Genomic DNA, 16,304 nt, shown 5'->3' on the forward strand with positions numbered 1-16,304 from the left:
ATTGAATGTATATGTGTTTAACACTGATCCCTGGTGTCATAAGGAGCATGCTGCTTCAGCCTCAACCCTGTACTGAGCACGCTCCAGAGAACACAGCTGATAGGGATCCCAGGACGGGGGCTGCATGTTGAACTATCTGTGTGTGTGTTTGTCAGGTCTTAATGCCATGCAGAACCTGGCTGCTTTAGCAGCAGCTGCCACACAGGCCACGCCCACAGGCTCCAGCGCCATGACAACCTCTAGTAGCCCACTATGTGCACTAACAAGCTCAGGTAAAACAATATGACATTCAATAATACATGATACAATACTGTTACATAGTCAAGGTACATCCAAATGAGTCCAGGAAACCAAACTCTACTTTTCTCAGATTGATATTTTATGATTTCTTTGTATTGTGAATAACAAAGGTCAGAGTGACGCGGTGAGAATGTTTATCTCTGAGCTGTAACATAGTATAATGTGTAGCTCCAGCATTAACAGTTCATGTTCCCCGAGCAGGCTCCTCCCCCACCTCCAGCAGTAACTCCTCACTGAACCCCATGGCCTCTCTGGGGGCCCTGCAGTCCCTCGCTGCTGGGGCTGGAGCCGGCCTCAACATGGGCTCCCTGGCAGGTACGGACCTACCCTGGAGCCGTCCATCTGCACTGCTTAGGTCACGGACAGGAAGTACGCTTGATGTGAAACTCTAAAAGTTACAGAGCAGACAGGGTTAAAGATTACATAAATATCAAAAATACTTTAGTGATCACCAATTGGTCAATTGTTTTTTTACAGCAGCATTGCACCTCAATTAAACAAAGAATAACGTACAAATATTAAATAATATAAAAATGAGAAACATAAAGTGAGTGAATAGAATTAAAGACAGTCCGAACACACTCTATATCGACCAACCTACCACTGAGAGAAACTGTAAACATAGGATATCTACATTAGCAGTCTACATGCAGTGAGGCAGTGGGAGTAATAATATGTAGAAATAGTTCAGGGTTATTGCAAGGGGAAAACAGAAAGCTCTGTGCTGTGAGTTGTTCTCTGCCAGCCAGAGGGGGGCAATGTAGAGGTTGCCCTGTGAGGTGTTCTCTGCCAGCCAGAGGGGGGCAATGTAGAGGTTGCCCTGTGAGTGTAATTCCAGTGGAATGGATGTGAACGTTAGCTGCCTGTAGCTCCACATGCACATGTATGCTGCCAGGACAGGACAGCGATATGGACTCGACTCCACACTGTCTGCTGGTATCGTTATTAGCTGTCTAACATCACAGGTATACCGGTCCGTGCGCCTGTACTGTGTTTGAAGTCCTTTTATTTCATTCGTGTGAAGCATCTTTGAGTATCCTCAAAACTGCCTTATACATTACATTTTTGTTATTATGAATTTTTACAACTGACCTAAACATTGATATCCATAACATGGACAGTGACTGCAGTGACTGACTGGTTTCTGGCTGCTGTCCCTGATGCAGGCATGGCAGCTCTGAATGGCAGCCTGGGCTCTGGAGCTCTGTCTAACGGCTCAGGAAACACCATGGAGGCTCTGAGCCAGGCGTACTCCGGCATCCAGCAGTACGCCGCCGCCGCCCTGCCCAGCCTCTACAACCAGAGCCTGCTGTCCCAGCAGAGCGTGTCCGCCGCAGGCAGCCAGAAGGAAGGTGGGTTCTGGGGGCTGAGAGGAGGGGGGGGGCAGAGGAAGGGCTGCAGAGGCTTAAAGTGAGGTTATCATGAGGGGTTGATTCAAGAAGGTTCATTGCATGTTCAAAAATCAAATATATGGAACACTGTTACATTTGATGTTCTGCATTCAAACAGATTAAGCTGGATCAAATGTGATATAGTGTTGTTGAGAATCAGTGCAGTCACACAACATAATATTGCGATACTATACGCCAACAATATTTTCTTACACCACTTACAAAGAGTGGTGGAATATTTACTATTCAATTGATTTAATGTATGAGCATTCTTCAAAGTTATCCACATTTGAAATATGAGTTAATGGAGAATGCTTCCAGAAAGAGAGCTAACAGGGTGGGAGCATACTCCGTGCTTGTCTCCTGACTTGATTTGAAGTTGTGTTGTTTGGTACAGATGTGTGTGTGATGTGTGTGTGTGATGTGTGTTGACCTTCTTCTAAGCATTGTGTCTTGTTTTAAATCTGCTGCGTCAGCGGGCGACAGTCGCAGCACCGGTAAGACGTCTCCACCTTCTCTGACGCGGCCTCATGGCAGCATGTCACTGCTCCACCTTATAGCTTGAGTCCATAACAGGAATGGAATGTAGAAGAGCTAACCTTAACACACAAATACGTTTGTTTGTGTGTTAAAGTAAGTCCATATACATTCCATTCTCTCTCTGTCCAAAACCATTTTCTATATTTAGAATGACACTGCTAAACTGGCTGTAGGTACTCTGTGTGACGGCTACACATTACCTAGGCTACACATTACCTAGGCTACACATTACCTAGGCTACACATTACCTAGGCTACACATTACTCAGGCTACACATTACCTAGGCTACACATTACCTAGGCTACACATTACCTAGGCTACACATTACCTAGGCTACACATTACCTAGGCTACACATTACTCAGGCTACACATTACCTAGGCTACACATTACCTAGGCTACACATTACCTAGGCTACACATTACCTAGGCTACACATTACTCAGGCTACACATTACCTAGGCTACACATTACCTAGGCTACACATTACCTAGGCTACACATTACCCAGGCTACACATTACCTAGGCTACACATTACCCAGGCTACACATTACCCAGGCTACACATTACCTAGGCTACACATTACCTAGGCTACACATTACCTAGGCTACACATTACTCAGGCTACACATTACCTAGGCTACACATTACCTAGGCTACACATTACTCAGGCTACACATTACTCAGGCTACACATTACCTAGGCTACACATTACTCAGGCTACACATTACCTAGGCTACACATTACTCAGGCTACACATTACCTAGGCTACACATTACCTAGGCTACACATTACCTAGGCTACACATTACTCAGGCTACACATTACCTAGGCTACACATTACCTAGGCTACACATTACCTAGGCTACACATTACCTAGGCTACACATTACTCAGGCTACACATTACCTAGGCTACACATTACTCAGGCTACACATTACCTAGGCTACACATTACCTAGGCTACACATTACTCAGGCTACACATTACCTAGGCTACACATTACCTAGGCTACACATTACTCAGGCTACACATTACCTAGGCTACACATTACCTAGGCTACACATTACTCAGGCTACACATTACTCAGGCTACACATTACCTAGGCTACACATTACCTAGGCTACACATTACCTAGGCTACACATTACCTAGGCTACACATTACTCAGGCTACACATTACCTAGGCTACACATTACCTAGGCTACACATTACCTAGGCTACACATTACCTAGGCTACACATTACCTAGGCAATAATGACTTTCATCAAGAAACTATACTAAAGGGGATTCCTTTTGTCACTCATCTGTATTCTGTGCCAGAGTTTGAAGCCTCTCTATAAACTCTACTATTTACTATTACTATGTATGGATAACAAACAAACAAACAAACAAATAAACACACCTCCTTATTTAACACCAAAGCGGCGCTTTATTTTCAATACAACAACTTTGCCAACTGTGTCATTTCAACATTTGAGTATATGAGTTAATGCATTGTGTTGATTCATGTATAAAAGTAAAAGCATAAGATTGAGAATTGTTAAAGTTGTTGAATAAAGACAGTTGAAATAGATTTTTCAGGAAAAACTGAAAAAAGCTTGTCTGGGGCAATATTTGAAAAATGTGCCCACTCCTGTGTACATACATACATCTATAAATCTATACATACATACATCTATAAATCTATACATACATACATCTATAAATCTATACATACATACATCTATAAATCTATACATACATACATCTATAAATCTATACATACATACATCTATAAATCTATACATCTATAAATCTATACATACATACATCTATACATCTATACATACATACATCTATAAATCTATACATACATACATCTATAAATCTATACATCTATAAATCTATACATACATACATCTATACATCTATACATACATACATCTATAAATCTATACATACATACATCTATACATCCATACATACATACATACATCTATACATCCATACATACATCTATAAATCTATACATACATACATCTATAAATCTATACATCTGCAAAAGACTTTCTTCCAATTGAAAGCTTAGTTTCTTGGACATGCTGGAAGCAAAGCAGCTAGAAGCCACTCAGGACTGTCTTGTGTTTAGCTGCTCAGAAGCCACTGAGGACTGTCTTGTGTTCAGCTGCTCAGAAGCCACTCAGGACTGTCTTGTGTTCAGCTGCTCAGAAGCCACTCAGGACTGTCTTGTGTTCAGCTGCTCAGAAGCCACTCAGGACTGTCTTGTGTTCAGCTGCTCAGAAGCCACTGAGGACTGTCTTGTGTTCAGCTGCTCAGAAGCCACTCAGGACTGTCTTGTGTTCAGCTGCTCAGAAGCCACTCAGGACTGTCTTGTGTTTAGCTGCTCAGAAGCCACTGAGGACTGTCTTGTGTTCAGCTGCTCAGAAGCCACTCAGGACTGTCTTGTGTTCAGCTGCTCAGAAGCCACTCAGGACTGTCTTGTGTTCAGCTGCTCAGAAGCCATGTCGCTCGCTCTATGGCTCTTTACACTGGGAGAGTCCCAACTCTCTGGCAGCACACAGTCTCTACACAGCCCAGTGTGCGGGTGACAGTATTGACGGAGGGAACTTGTTGTTGGAAAAAAAGAAAGCATTAGTTGTGAAGAGATATGTGATGATGAAGCTGAGAGTAATCTTCTATAAAACAAAGTAACTAAAGTATCAGCAGCTACTGTGAGGACTGTACTCCATGTCTCACAGAAGAACCTATATATTTTGTACTTCTTGGAACGTTTTTACTTGTCAGATTGTTTTTGATATATTTATGCTGTGAAATGTTTTTCAAAGCTCCAGATGATCAGTTTGATACCCTCTCAGATGACTAGAGAACATACAGTTTGACTGTGAAACAGAGACATGTGTTGTGTTGATAGAGTCACTATCTGGAGTGAGGGATTACAGTTTCTTATTCAGACCAGGTTTTCTTAACCTTCGACATGCATGAACTCCTTAGTGAAGTATTTCACATCACCCTTTCAAACAATTACACCTCATAGTCATCTAATAACACAGGAAGGTACTAACCACATTTGAAAATGAACAGATCTTTCCCTACAAATGAAGCGCAGTAGACGGTGTACTGGTTTGGGACGGTGGTGAAAGATAAATGAAGTTTACACAGGTTTCCCGTCAGTCATGAGTTAACTGATCACTGCTGTTTTCTTGGCAGGTCCAGAAGGTGCCAACCTGTTCATCTACCACCTGCCGCAGGAGTTTGGAGACCAGGACCTGCTCCAGATGTTCATGCCCTTTGGAAACGTCATCTCTGCTAAAGTCTTCATCGACAAACAGACAAACCTCAGCAAGTGTTTTGGTGAGTTACGCAAAGTACTTCAGCTGATAAGCTTTTGATCAATATCATATCTGAGTCAGACCCCTTGTAGGTAAGGGAGAATGTTCAGCAAGGGTGTTCTCTTTTCATTAGTGACCGCCTTGATGCACATTATTATTACATGGCCACATTCTAAATAACTAACGACTTGAAAGAATTTGTATTGACTTAAAAATGATCATATCTCTTCTGCTAAGAAAAAAATGATCAGTTGTTCACGAACCAACGGCTGGAACTGAGACAACAGCAACGTGATTTAAACTGACAGCAACACTGAACAATGTTTTCTGTAACTGTCCAACTCTGTTCACAGTTTCTGTTCCACTAACCAGTCCTTCAACACTGCAGAGCCCATTCCGGGTTCCTTTAGTGTTTCCTTCCTGCCTGTCTTCTTCTGCTGTTCCCTTAAGTGTTTCCTTCCTGCCTGTCTTCTTCTGCTGTTCCCTTAAGTGTTTACTTCCTTCCTGCCTGTCTTCTTCTGCTGTTCCCTTAAGTGTTTCCTTCCTGCCTGTCTTCTTCTGCTGTTCCCTTAAGTGTTTCCTTCCTGCCTGTCTTCTTCTGCTGTTCCCTTAAGTGTTTCCTTCCTGCCTGTCTTCTTCTGCTGTTCCCTTAAGTGTTTCCTTCCTGCCTGTCTTCTTCTGCTGTTCCCTTAAGTGTTTCCTTCCTGCCTGTCTTCTTCTGCTGTTCCCTTAAGTGTTTCCTTCCTGCCTGTCTTCTTCTGCTGTTCCCTTAAGTGTTTCCTTCCTGCCTGTCTTCTTCTGCTGTTCCCTTAAGTATTTACTTCCTTCCCTGCCTGTCTTCTTCTGCTGTTCCCTTTAGTGTTTCCGTCCTTCCTGTCTTCTTCTGCTGTTCCCTTAAGTGTTTCCTTCCTGCCTGTCTCCTTCTGCTGTTCCCTTAAGGTTTCCTTCCTGCCTGTCTTCTTCTGCTGTTCCCTTAAGGTTTACTTCCTGCCTGTCTTCTTCTGCTGTCCCTTTAGTGTTTCCTTCCTGCCTGTCTTCTTCTGCTGTTCCCTTAAGTGTTTCCTTCCTGCCTGTCTTCTTCTGCTGTTCCCTTAAGTGTTTCCTTCCTGCCTGTCTTCTTCTGCTGTTCCCTTAAGTGTTGTCCTTCCTGCCTGTCTTCTTCTGCTGTTCCTTAAGTGTTTACTTCCTGCCTTGTCTTCTTCTGGCTGTTCCCTTAAGTGTTTACTTCCTGCCTGGTCTGCCTTCTGCTGTTCCCCTTAAGTGTTTACTTCCTGCCTGTCTTCTTCTGCTGTTCCCTTAAGTGTTTCCTTCCTGCCTGTCTTCTTCTGCTGTTCCCTTAAGTGTTTACTTCCTGCCTGTCTTCTTCTGCTGTTCCCTTAAGTGTTTACTTCCTGCCTGTCTTCTTCTGCTGTTCCCTTAAGTGTTTACTTCCTGCCTGTCTTCTTCTGCTGTTCCCTTAAGTGTTTACTTCCTGCCTGTCTTCTTCTGCTGTTCCCTTAAGTGTTTCCTTCCTGCCTGTCTTCTTCTGCTGTTCCCTTAAGTGTTTACTTCCTGCCTGTCTTCTTCTGCTGTTCCCTTAAGTGTTTCCTTCCTGCCTGTCTTCTTCTGCTGTTCCCTTAAGTGTTTCCTTCCTGCCTGTCTCTTCTGCTGTTCCCTTAGTGTTTCCTTCCTGCCTGTCTTCTTCTGCTGTTCCCTTAAGTGTTTCCTTCCTGCCTGTCTTCTTCTGCTGTTCCCTTAAGTGTTTCCTTCCTGCCTGTCTTCTTCTGCTGTTCCCTTAAGTGTTTTCCTTCCTGCCTGTCTTCTTCTGCTGTTCCCTTAAGTGTTTTACTTCCTGCCTGTCTTCTTCTGCTGTTCCCTTAAGTGTTTAACTTCCCTGCCTGTCTTCTTCTGCTGTTCCCTTAAGTGTTTCCTTCCTGCCTGTCTTCTTCTGCTGTTCCCTTAAGTGTTTACTTCCTGGCCTGTCTTCTTCTTGCTGTTCCATTAAGTGTTTACTCTCCTGCCTGTCTTCTTCTGCTGTTCCCTTAAGTGTTTCCTTCCTGCCTGTCTTCTTCTGCTGTTCCCTTAAGTGTTTACTTCCTGCCTGTTTTCTTCTGCTGTTCCCTTAAGTGTTTACTTCCTGTCTGTCTGTCTTCTTCTGCTGTTCCCTTAAGTGTTTCCTTCCTGCCTGTCTTCTTCTGCTGTTCCCTTAAGTGTTTACTTCCTTCCTGCCTGTCTTCTTCTGCTGTTCCCTTTAGTGTTTCCTTCCTGCCTGTCTTCTTCTGCTGTTCCCTTAAGTGTTTACTTCCTGCCTGTCTTCTTCTGCTGTTCCCTTAAGTGTTTACTTCCTGCCTGTTTTCTTCTGCTGTTCCCTTAAGTGTTTACTTCCTGTCTGTCTGTCTTCTTCTGCTGTTCCCTTAAGTGTTTACTTCCTGCCTGTTTTCTTCTGCTGTTCCCTTAAGTGTTTACTTCCTGCCTGTCTTCTTCTGCTGTTCCCTTAAGTGTTTACTTCCTGCCTGTCTTCTTATGCTGTTCCCTTAAGTGTTTACTTCCGGTCTGTCTGCTTCTGCTGTTCCCATAAGTGTTTACTTCCTGCCTGTTTTCTTCTGCTGTTCCCTTAAGTGTTTACTTCCTGTCTGTCTGTCTTCTTCTGCTGTTCCCTTAAGTGTTTCCTTCCTGCCTGTCTTCTTCTGCTGTTCCCTTAAGTGTTTACTTCCTGCCTGTCTTCTTCTGCTGTTCCCTTAAAAGTGTTTACTTCCTTCCTGCCTGTCTTCTTCTGCTGTTCCCTTTAGTGTTTACTTCCGGCCTGTCTTCTTATGCTGTTCCCTTAAGTGTTTACTTCCGGTCTGTCTGCTTCTGCTGTTCCCATAAGTGTTTACTTCCTGCCTGTTTTCTTCTGCTGTTCCCTTAAGTGTTTACTTCCTGTCTGTCTGTCTTCTTCTGCTGTTCCCTTAAGTGTTTACTTCCTGCCTGTCTTCTTCTGCTGTTCCCTTTAGTGTTTACTTCCTGCCTGTCTTCTTCTGCTGTTCCCTTTAGTGTTTACTTCCTGTCTGTCTTCTTCTGCTGTTCCCTTAAGTGTTTACTTTCGGTCTGTCTTCTTCTGCTGTTCCCTTAAGTGTTTACTTCCTGCCTGTCTTCTTCTGCTGTTCCCTTAAGTGTTTACTTCCTGCCTGTCTTCTTCTGCTGTTCCCTTAAGTGTTTACTTCCGGTCTGTCTTCTTATGCTGTTCCCGTTAGTGTTTACTTCCGGTCTGTCTTCTTCTGCTGTTCCCTTAAGTGTTTACTTCCTGCCTGTCTTCTTCTGCTGTTCCCTTAAGTGTTTTCTTCCGGTCTGTCTTCTTATGCTGTTCCCTTTAGTGTTTACTTCCGGTCTGTCTTCTTCTGCTGTTCCCTTAAGTGTTTACTTCCTGCCTGTCTTCTTCTGCTGTTCCCTTAAGTGTTTACTTCCGGTCTGTCTTCTTCTGCTGTTCCCTTAAGTGTTTACTTCCTGCCTGTCTTCTTCTGCTGTTCCCTTAAGTGTTTTCTTCCGGTCTGTCTTCTTATGCTGTACCCTTAAGTGTTTACTTCCTGCCTGTCTTCTTCTGCTGTTCCCTTTAGTGTTTACTTCCGGTCTGTCTTCTTCTGCTGTACCCTTAAGTGTTTACTTCCTGCCTGTCTTCTTCTGCTGTTCCCTTTAGTGTTTACTTCCGGTCTGTCTTCTTCTGCTGTTCCCTTAAGTGTTTACTTCCTGCCTGTCTTCTTCTGCTGTTCCCTTAAGTGTTTACTTCCTGCCTGTCTTCTTCTGCTGTTCCCTTAAGTGTTTTCTTCCGGTCTGTCTTCTTATGCTGTTCCCTTTAGTGTTTACTTACTGCCTGTCTTCTTCTGCTGTACCCTTAAGTGTTTACTTCCTGCCTGTCTTCTTCTGCTGTTCCCTTTAGTGTTTACTTCCGGTCTGTCTTCTTCTGCTGTTCCCTTAAGTGTTTACTTCCTGCCTGTCTTCTTCTGTTGTTCCCTTAAGTGTTTACTTCCTGCCTGTCTTCTTCTGCTGTTCCCTTTAGTGTTTACTTCCGGTCTGTCTTCTTCTGCTGTTCCCTTAAGTGTTTACTTCCGGTCTGTCTTCTTCTGCTGTTCCCTTAAAGGTCCCATGTCATGGCCATTTCCACTGATCATAATTCCATTGTTGAGGTCTACTAGAATAGATTTATACTGTGCAATTTTCCAAACTCACATTGGTTTCGCACAGCATCTCTGTAAAGTATGTGTATTCAGCAGTATTCACTCTCTCCACTAAACGGCTCGTTGCAGCTCTTGCCCCCCCCCCCTCTCTGTGAGCCCAGTGTGCTCCGATTGGTCGGACCAGTCGGGACGTTGTGAATCGCGCTGAGCTCCGTGGAGGTGTGATTTCCTTGTTTAGCGATACACAGCGAAACACAGCCAAACTCACCCTGAGCACACACAAAGTCACAGCCGAAGTAAAAACAATAAGTGTGGCTTGATATTGAGTAAGAAAAAGGTTGAGAGAATGGGTCTGCAGAGAGAATTTCGCCGCGATCCCAACGGTCTGTTATCAGCCTGCAGCCAGGGAGGAGAGATCAGCAGAGCTGCCTGCACTGAGTGTGTGAGGAAGTCCGTGGATTGGTCAATTTGGACCAATCAGCGGGGGCTTAACGTAACAGCTGCGCGGATGTAACGTAACGGCTCCACGGATTGGTCCATTTTGTTCCGGGGACGACATGACATCATGATGTACCGGGAAGAATCAAATGGACAGTGACGTATCTGCAACGAGGCGTTTTGGGGAGGTATTTTCTGTGTTAGAGTTTTACTCCCTACATGGTGTACTTTGAGGGTTTTGACTCTGCAGACCGTTTACATGCATAAAAACCTAAATAACAACAAGGGGACGGGTAATAACCGGAAAAGCATGACATGTCACCTTTAAGTGTTTACTTCCTGTCTGTCTTCTTCTGCTGTTCCCTTAAGTGTTTACTTCCTGTCTGTCTTCTTCTGGTGATTTCTCTGACGTCCAACACCCTGTCTTTTAACCTCTTTCTCTCCCTTGATCCTCCATAGCAACGGTCATTATGTGGCGAGTAATTCAATTACCCGTGTAATACAAATCTCTAACCTTAATAACCTAGTGTGAGCTATGGGGCTACAGCGCTCCCTCCGCTCTGCCACACCCAGCTTACCAGACTGCACATTCCCTGAGGGTTTAAAGCTGTTCTCCTCCGTATCTCTCCTGTAGGGTTTGTGAGCTATGACAACCCCGTGTCCTCGCAGGCCGCCATCCAGTCCATGAACGGCTTCCAGATCGGCATGAAGCGGCTGAAGGTGCAGCTGAAGCGCTCAAAGAACGACAGCAAGCCGTACTGAACACTTAGCTAGGCAGGGTGCTGTTATGGTAAGTGGAGTATGAATAACGGAGCCTGGCCCACTCAGAACTGGTCTATGCATTACAGGGTGACGCTGCTCTGCCTCTGGGCACTCACATGTCCAGCGGGTCACATGACGAAGAGCTTTCAGGCTGCACTGGATTGTTCATGTGCTATGTTGTGGTTTGTGCACTTTGTTTTCCTTTCACTAATAAGACAGACGGGTGTTTTTTTTTAAGTTGAAATGTTATCAGTTTGCTGTGGTACTTTATATACATATGAGTTGATTGTTAGGACGTGTTGCACATTGACAGTGTGGTCAGAGCCGTGCCAAATCCATCTTTGTGTCCTTCTTGTTCACCCCCCCACCCAGACTGAGCAGTATGCTCCTGAAAACAGGCCGATGAACAGAAATCATAACTACGTTCACTTTACATTTTCTCCAACCTGCTTTTATATGAAACACTTGTATTATCTCTTAAAATAGAGACAGTGTGTGTGATATGCGCCTACATTAGAGGAGGAGCTCCACTCAAACATGCTTAGAGAGTTTAGACATATCAGTCCTGTGTGTGTGTGTGTGTGTGTGTGTGTGTGTGTGTGTGTGTGTGTGTGTGTGTGTGTGTGTGGTGTGTGTGTGTGTGTGTGTGTGTGTGTGTGTGTGTGTGTGTGTGTGTGTGTGTGTGTGTGTGTGTGTGTGTGAGCTGTAATCAAACATTGCTGATATGATAGCGTGTGCAGGAGTGAGTCCTAAAACCCTGGATATAAGTCAGTATTTTCTAACATCCGATTCGAACTTGTTTATGATTAGAAACCTGAACTAAGGTCTGTGGTTAGCACAAGCTGAAAAGATGTTCATGTGTTTGCTGTATAACGTGTAGAACATGTTGACCCACTGGTGAATGTCTGAAGCTCCTATATGGCATACAACAGGTTGCTAACAAGTGTATAAATGAGACGACTAAACGCCATCACACCAAACATTAGCCGCCTTCGCTTAGGCTAACGCTGATGTGAGGTCAAGTAGTTCCTATAGGCTGACATTAGCTTTTGACTTCTGGAGGTCTTGCGTTGTGTCGGCCTAAAAAGGACATCATCACCGCACCATTCTGTAGCTAAAGGCTGCTCCTTTGATCTGGCGTCAGGCGGACTCACTTCCACTGCAGATGAAAAGTGTTGAGGTTCCTCGAGGACAGAGTATGGTTCAGCGGAGCTCCTCCTCTGCGGCTGATGTCAGCTGTTCCTGGGAATACTGTGAAGTGAAAGCCAAACATGATGGGTCTGTTACCTTCATCTGAATAGAGTCTGTCTGATGCACATGTATTACTTTGTTTGAATCTATTTGATGGTTTTACTTTCTACCCTGAGTGCTGGTGTTGTGTAAAGAATCACCGCTCAGCAACTGTCCTGCTAGCTAGCAGCTAGCTGACCTCCAGAGGGCTACACCACTGTGTCTCTCACCGAACTCTTATTCATATCAATGTCAACTTGCTCAAGGCAAACCTGTTAGGAACTTAGACGTGCAAAAAAATGCGTTTTATTTAATTTGATAGAACTAGGAAGTGAGACAATTGTTGAGATGTATATTTAAACTATTATGCCTTTTTTATTTTTTTATAGGTTTTATACTTCCCCTGTGTGTCGGGGAACTATGTATTGCCTAAATTATTTATCTGAATTGAAATTATTTTTGAAAGACAGATGTTTAGTCCAACAGCTGAATCTGATCACCGGTGTGTGTGAGTGTGTGTGTGTGTGTCTTTTCCTTGCCTGTTTGGTGATGTGTACTTTGTGTCAGTGTGGCATGGACTGTGTGTAGGATCCATCAGTGCTGCTGCACACTTCTTAGATCTCCTTCTCTGTCATATATGCCTTCATCTGAATAAACCACTCATTTTACAAAAACACAGGTAGCATAGTTTATTCTAAAGGTCCATGTCAACATGTGTCTGTTGGTCCTGTTTCATGTGAGGAAGAGGGTCATTTCACTGGTCGTCAACAGCTTCACATCAGGCCTGGTTCTGGTCCGAGTTCTAGAACTGGGACCAGTTTTAAAACTGATTCCAGGTCCAAATCCAAAGGTTGAGCCCAAGTGAAGACGGGAAGTGTGTGTGTGTGTGTGTGTGTGTGTGTGTGTGTGTGTGTGTGTGTGTGTGTGTGTGTGTGTGTGGTGTGTGTGTGTGTGTGTGTGTGTGTGTGTGTGTGTGTGTGTGTGTGTGGTGTGTGTGTGTGTGTGTGTGTGTGGTGTGTGTGTTGTGTGTGTGTGTGTGTGTGTGTGTGTGTGTGTGTGTGTGTGTGTGTGTGTGTGTGTGTGTGTGTTGTGTGTGTGTGTGTGTGTGCGTGCGATTGTTCGGGGCTATTTCCATCAGTGGATTCGTCCACATTTGGCGTTGTAGTGATTATTTCTGGAAGCCGCAGGTTTCTATTCATTTCTCTGTGACATTAATATTCCTATCACCAACAGTGACTCTGACATACATCAGTTCTGATCGCAGTAAACTCATCCACTATCTCCAGATTGAACAGAAACTATTAGCTGATTCTAATGGTTGAACACATTGCAACATTTGCACAATGGTTAGCTGTGACATTAAATATTATGTTCTGAGAATTATGATAAAACATGTAATACTGCTAGTATGGTACATTTCAAATAAAAGCATTTTTCAAATCCATTCCTTCATCAGTCATTTGGAGTAACACTTCTATTTGAATTCTCATCACTTTTTAATTGCAATAAATGAATACCAGTTAACCCTTAATAATAATAATAACAGATATGAACAGATCAGTATGAATATAATATATTATTGATGTGATCTCTGGTAACCTGTGTGTGTGTGTGTGTGTGTGTGTGTGTGTGTGTGTGTGTGTGTGTGTGTGTGTGTGTGTGTGTGTGTGTGTGTGTGTGTGTGTGTGTGTGGTGTGTGTGTGTGAGCGTGTGTGTGTCTGTCTGTGTGTGTGTGAGCGTGTGTGTGTCTGTCTGTGTGTGTGTGTGTGTGTGTGTGTGTGTGTGTGTGTGTGAGCATGTGTGTGTGAGCGTGTGTGTGTGTGTGTGTGTGTGTGTGTGTGTCGTCCTCTCTGTCCCTGACTGTGTACACTGAGCTTTCCTCCTCTCTCCCGTCTGTGTTCATTGCAGTATAACTGAGTGTGTCTCCGTGTTTTCTTTCTGCTCTCTCTAGATCTCTTCCTGTTTGCCTAGCATGTTGCCGTGGCGTCACTTCATCGTCCAGTCCTTGTCTTCCGCTCTTCTCTGATGTTTCCAATGTCTCCCCTGACCTTGTGTTGGCATTGATTACCAGGAGGTTGTGTTTGGTTGTCTTCCATTCTGTTTGTCCTCTGTCCCGCCAGTCGGGGAAGACTGCCCCGAGAAACGTTTTAGGCTTCATTTGAAATTGTTACAATCCAAACAGAGAATCTATTTTTGTAGAACTGACACATAACCACTAGTTTTTGCAAAACCAGTTTGAGCGGAGTGTGACTTTAACTTATTTGATCTGCTGTGTTGTGGGCAGTGCTCTGTTTGTGTGTGATTTAGCTCACGTGTGTGTGTGTGTGTGTGTGTGTGTGTGTGTGTGTGTGTGTGTGTGTGTGTGTGTGTGTGTGTGTGTGTGTGTGTGTGTGTGTGTGTGTGTGGTGTGTGTGTGTGTGTGTGTGTGTGTGTGTGTGTGTGTGTGTGTGTGTGTGTGTGTGTGTGTGTGTGTGTGTGTGTGTGTGTGTGTGTGTGTGTGTGTGTGTGTGTGTGTGTGAGAAAGCAGGTTAGTGATCACGTGCTGTTAGATATTAGTCATGTAGTGCTGGGCGAGCAGAGGGTAAAGGTTTCCGTTAGAGGCGTGTTCTGAGGACTGTCAGTATTTTGACTGGAAGCACACATGCTGTTCTTCTCTGTGTGCAGAATCACACACCACCCAGAGGAGGGCCTTTTGTCACAGTGTATTTAGTATGCATGTTTTTGTATTATCTGCACTGAAATTCTTGGCAAAATGTGATCTAACTTGTGTTAAATTAAATTATGAATAAACTGGTGCCAAATGTTTTGCGCAATCGGTATTTTTCTCTTTTTACGGAGTCGCAGAGACGATGTATGTCGAAGAGCTTCATGAAATTAGTTTTGTGAGGTGTCACAGATCAATATCAAACACAAGTGGCCTCTGTGTGTGTACTGTGTCCAACAGACCCACACTGAGGGTCAGCTACCATTCACCCATGTGAACAGAGAAGTTTGATTGTTTAAAACTGACCAAATGTTTTCCTATCTACATTTTAAATCATGCATGCTGTCTGGGCCTAATTCTCTGATATTATAGATTCCCTCAATAGTTAGGGTCTGAGACCCTATTGTAATCGCTCGCGCAGCCCTGCCAAACACACAAAACAGGGAAAACGACCGGCAAAGCAAGAAAGATGTTCCGAAATCATAACGGCAGATAACCCGCGCGACTACAGTGGCGTGGGCTTCGTTACATCATTTATATGAAAAACTCACCAAATGTTGCACGGGCGTCAGGACTGGTGAAAATTGCGATGTGTAATTGGTCCCGGAACTTTGTGTAAAAAATGCACGTAGGCCACGCCCACTTCCGTTTTAACGTAAACTCCCCCCACTTTCACGTAAACTAATGAAAATTGCTACGTATATCTAGGGTGCGGAGACTAAACAAAAAGGAAAATCGTCCAAATGGCACCAGACTTCAGATTATGGTTTATGGTCCGGACCTCAACATGTCTATGCGCCACTTGTGAGTTTTCCTCAAAAGCCGTTGCCATGTCAACGCAATCCTCGCCGTTAAACACGATATTGCTATAACTCCAATGAAAATGGTCATACACTGGTCAAACTTCACGTGTGCTAACAGTCTAGTCCTTAAGACATACGTTTATATTAGGGCCGTCAAGTTAACACGTTAATAACACGTTAACGCAAAAAAAAAAATTAGCGCCACTAATTATTTTAACGCGATTAACGCATGTGTATTTTTTTTCCTCGGCCGCCCCGTAGTTTCAGAGCGCATCGAGTTTAAAATACCATCTACAAGCTGATGCTGACAGCCCCGCTCCTGCTGCCCGCTTGTGGCAGACCACACTTCCACGCTCACCGGCAGGCACCGACTGGCCATCGGGAGGACCGGGAGGGTGTGTGTTTGTGTGGCCTGAGCGAGCGAGAGAGAGACCTTACGTGCATTGTTGTTGTTAGCATCTGGTGCTAGCTAGCTGCGCTAACGGATATAAGGAGCTGTTTAAATGAAAACAGAGGAGCGACATTTCGCCACAACTGCGCCGAGCACTTGACTTGATGCAGGAAGCAGACAGTGGGACATTGTAGGAGAAGTCAGCACACTCAGCTCGGATAGTGCGTGCAACATGATTGCAGCGTCCAGGCAGCTCCCGTTCGAGCATAATATGCCTTGAGTTGCACATA

At 44.2% G+C, this 16,304-nt stretch overlaps 1 protein-coding gene across 4 annotated transcripts in view; it reads left to right on the plus strand.

Moving 5' to 3' along the window:
• The window catches only part of celf1 (cugbp, Elav-like family member 1), a 31,443-nt gene extending 16,948 nt beyond the window's left edge, over positions 1-14,495 (plus strand). For 3 of the 4 annotated variants that reach the window (XM_071205973.1, XM_071205980.1, XM_071205976.1), the window contains 7 exons: positions 156-272; positions 502-615; positions 1,467-1,652; positions 2,168-2,188; positions 5,435-5,578; positions 10,759-10,914; positions 14,068-14,495. In XM_071205973.1, the coding sequence (XP_071062074.1) occupies positions 156-272; positions 502-615; positions 1,467-1,652; positions 2,168-2,188; positions 5,435-5,578; positions 10,759-10,886 (710 nt within the window). In that variant the 3' untranslated portion in view covers positions 10,887-10,914; positions 14,068-14,495. The remainder of the gene's footprint in view (positions 1-155; positions 273-501; positions 616-1,466; positions 1,653-2,167; positions 2,189-5,434; positions 5,579-10,758; positions 10,915-14,067) is intronic. The other variant, XM_034104310.2, reaches the window with a different exon arrangement.
• The last annotated feature ends 1,809 nt before the right edge of the window (positions 14,496-16,304 follow it).

The sequence above is a fragment of the Pseudochaenichthys georgianus genome, chromosome 3 (assembly GCF_902827115.2).
Source record: "Pseudochaenichthys georgianus chromosome 3, fPseGeo1.2, whole genome shotgun sequence".
NCBI classification, from domain to species: domain Eukaryota; kingdom Metazoa; phylum Chordata; class Actinopteri; order Perciformes; family Channichthyidae; genus Pseudochaenichthys; species Pseudochaenichthys georgianus.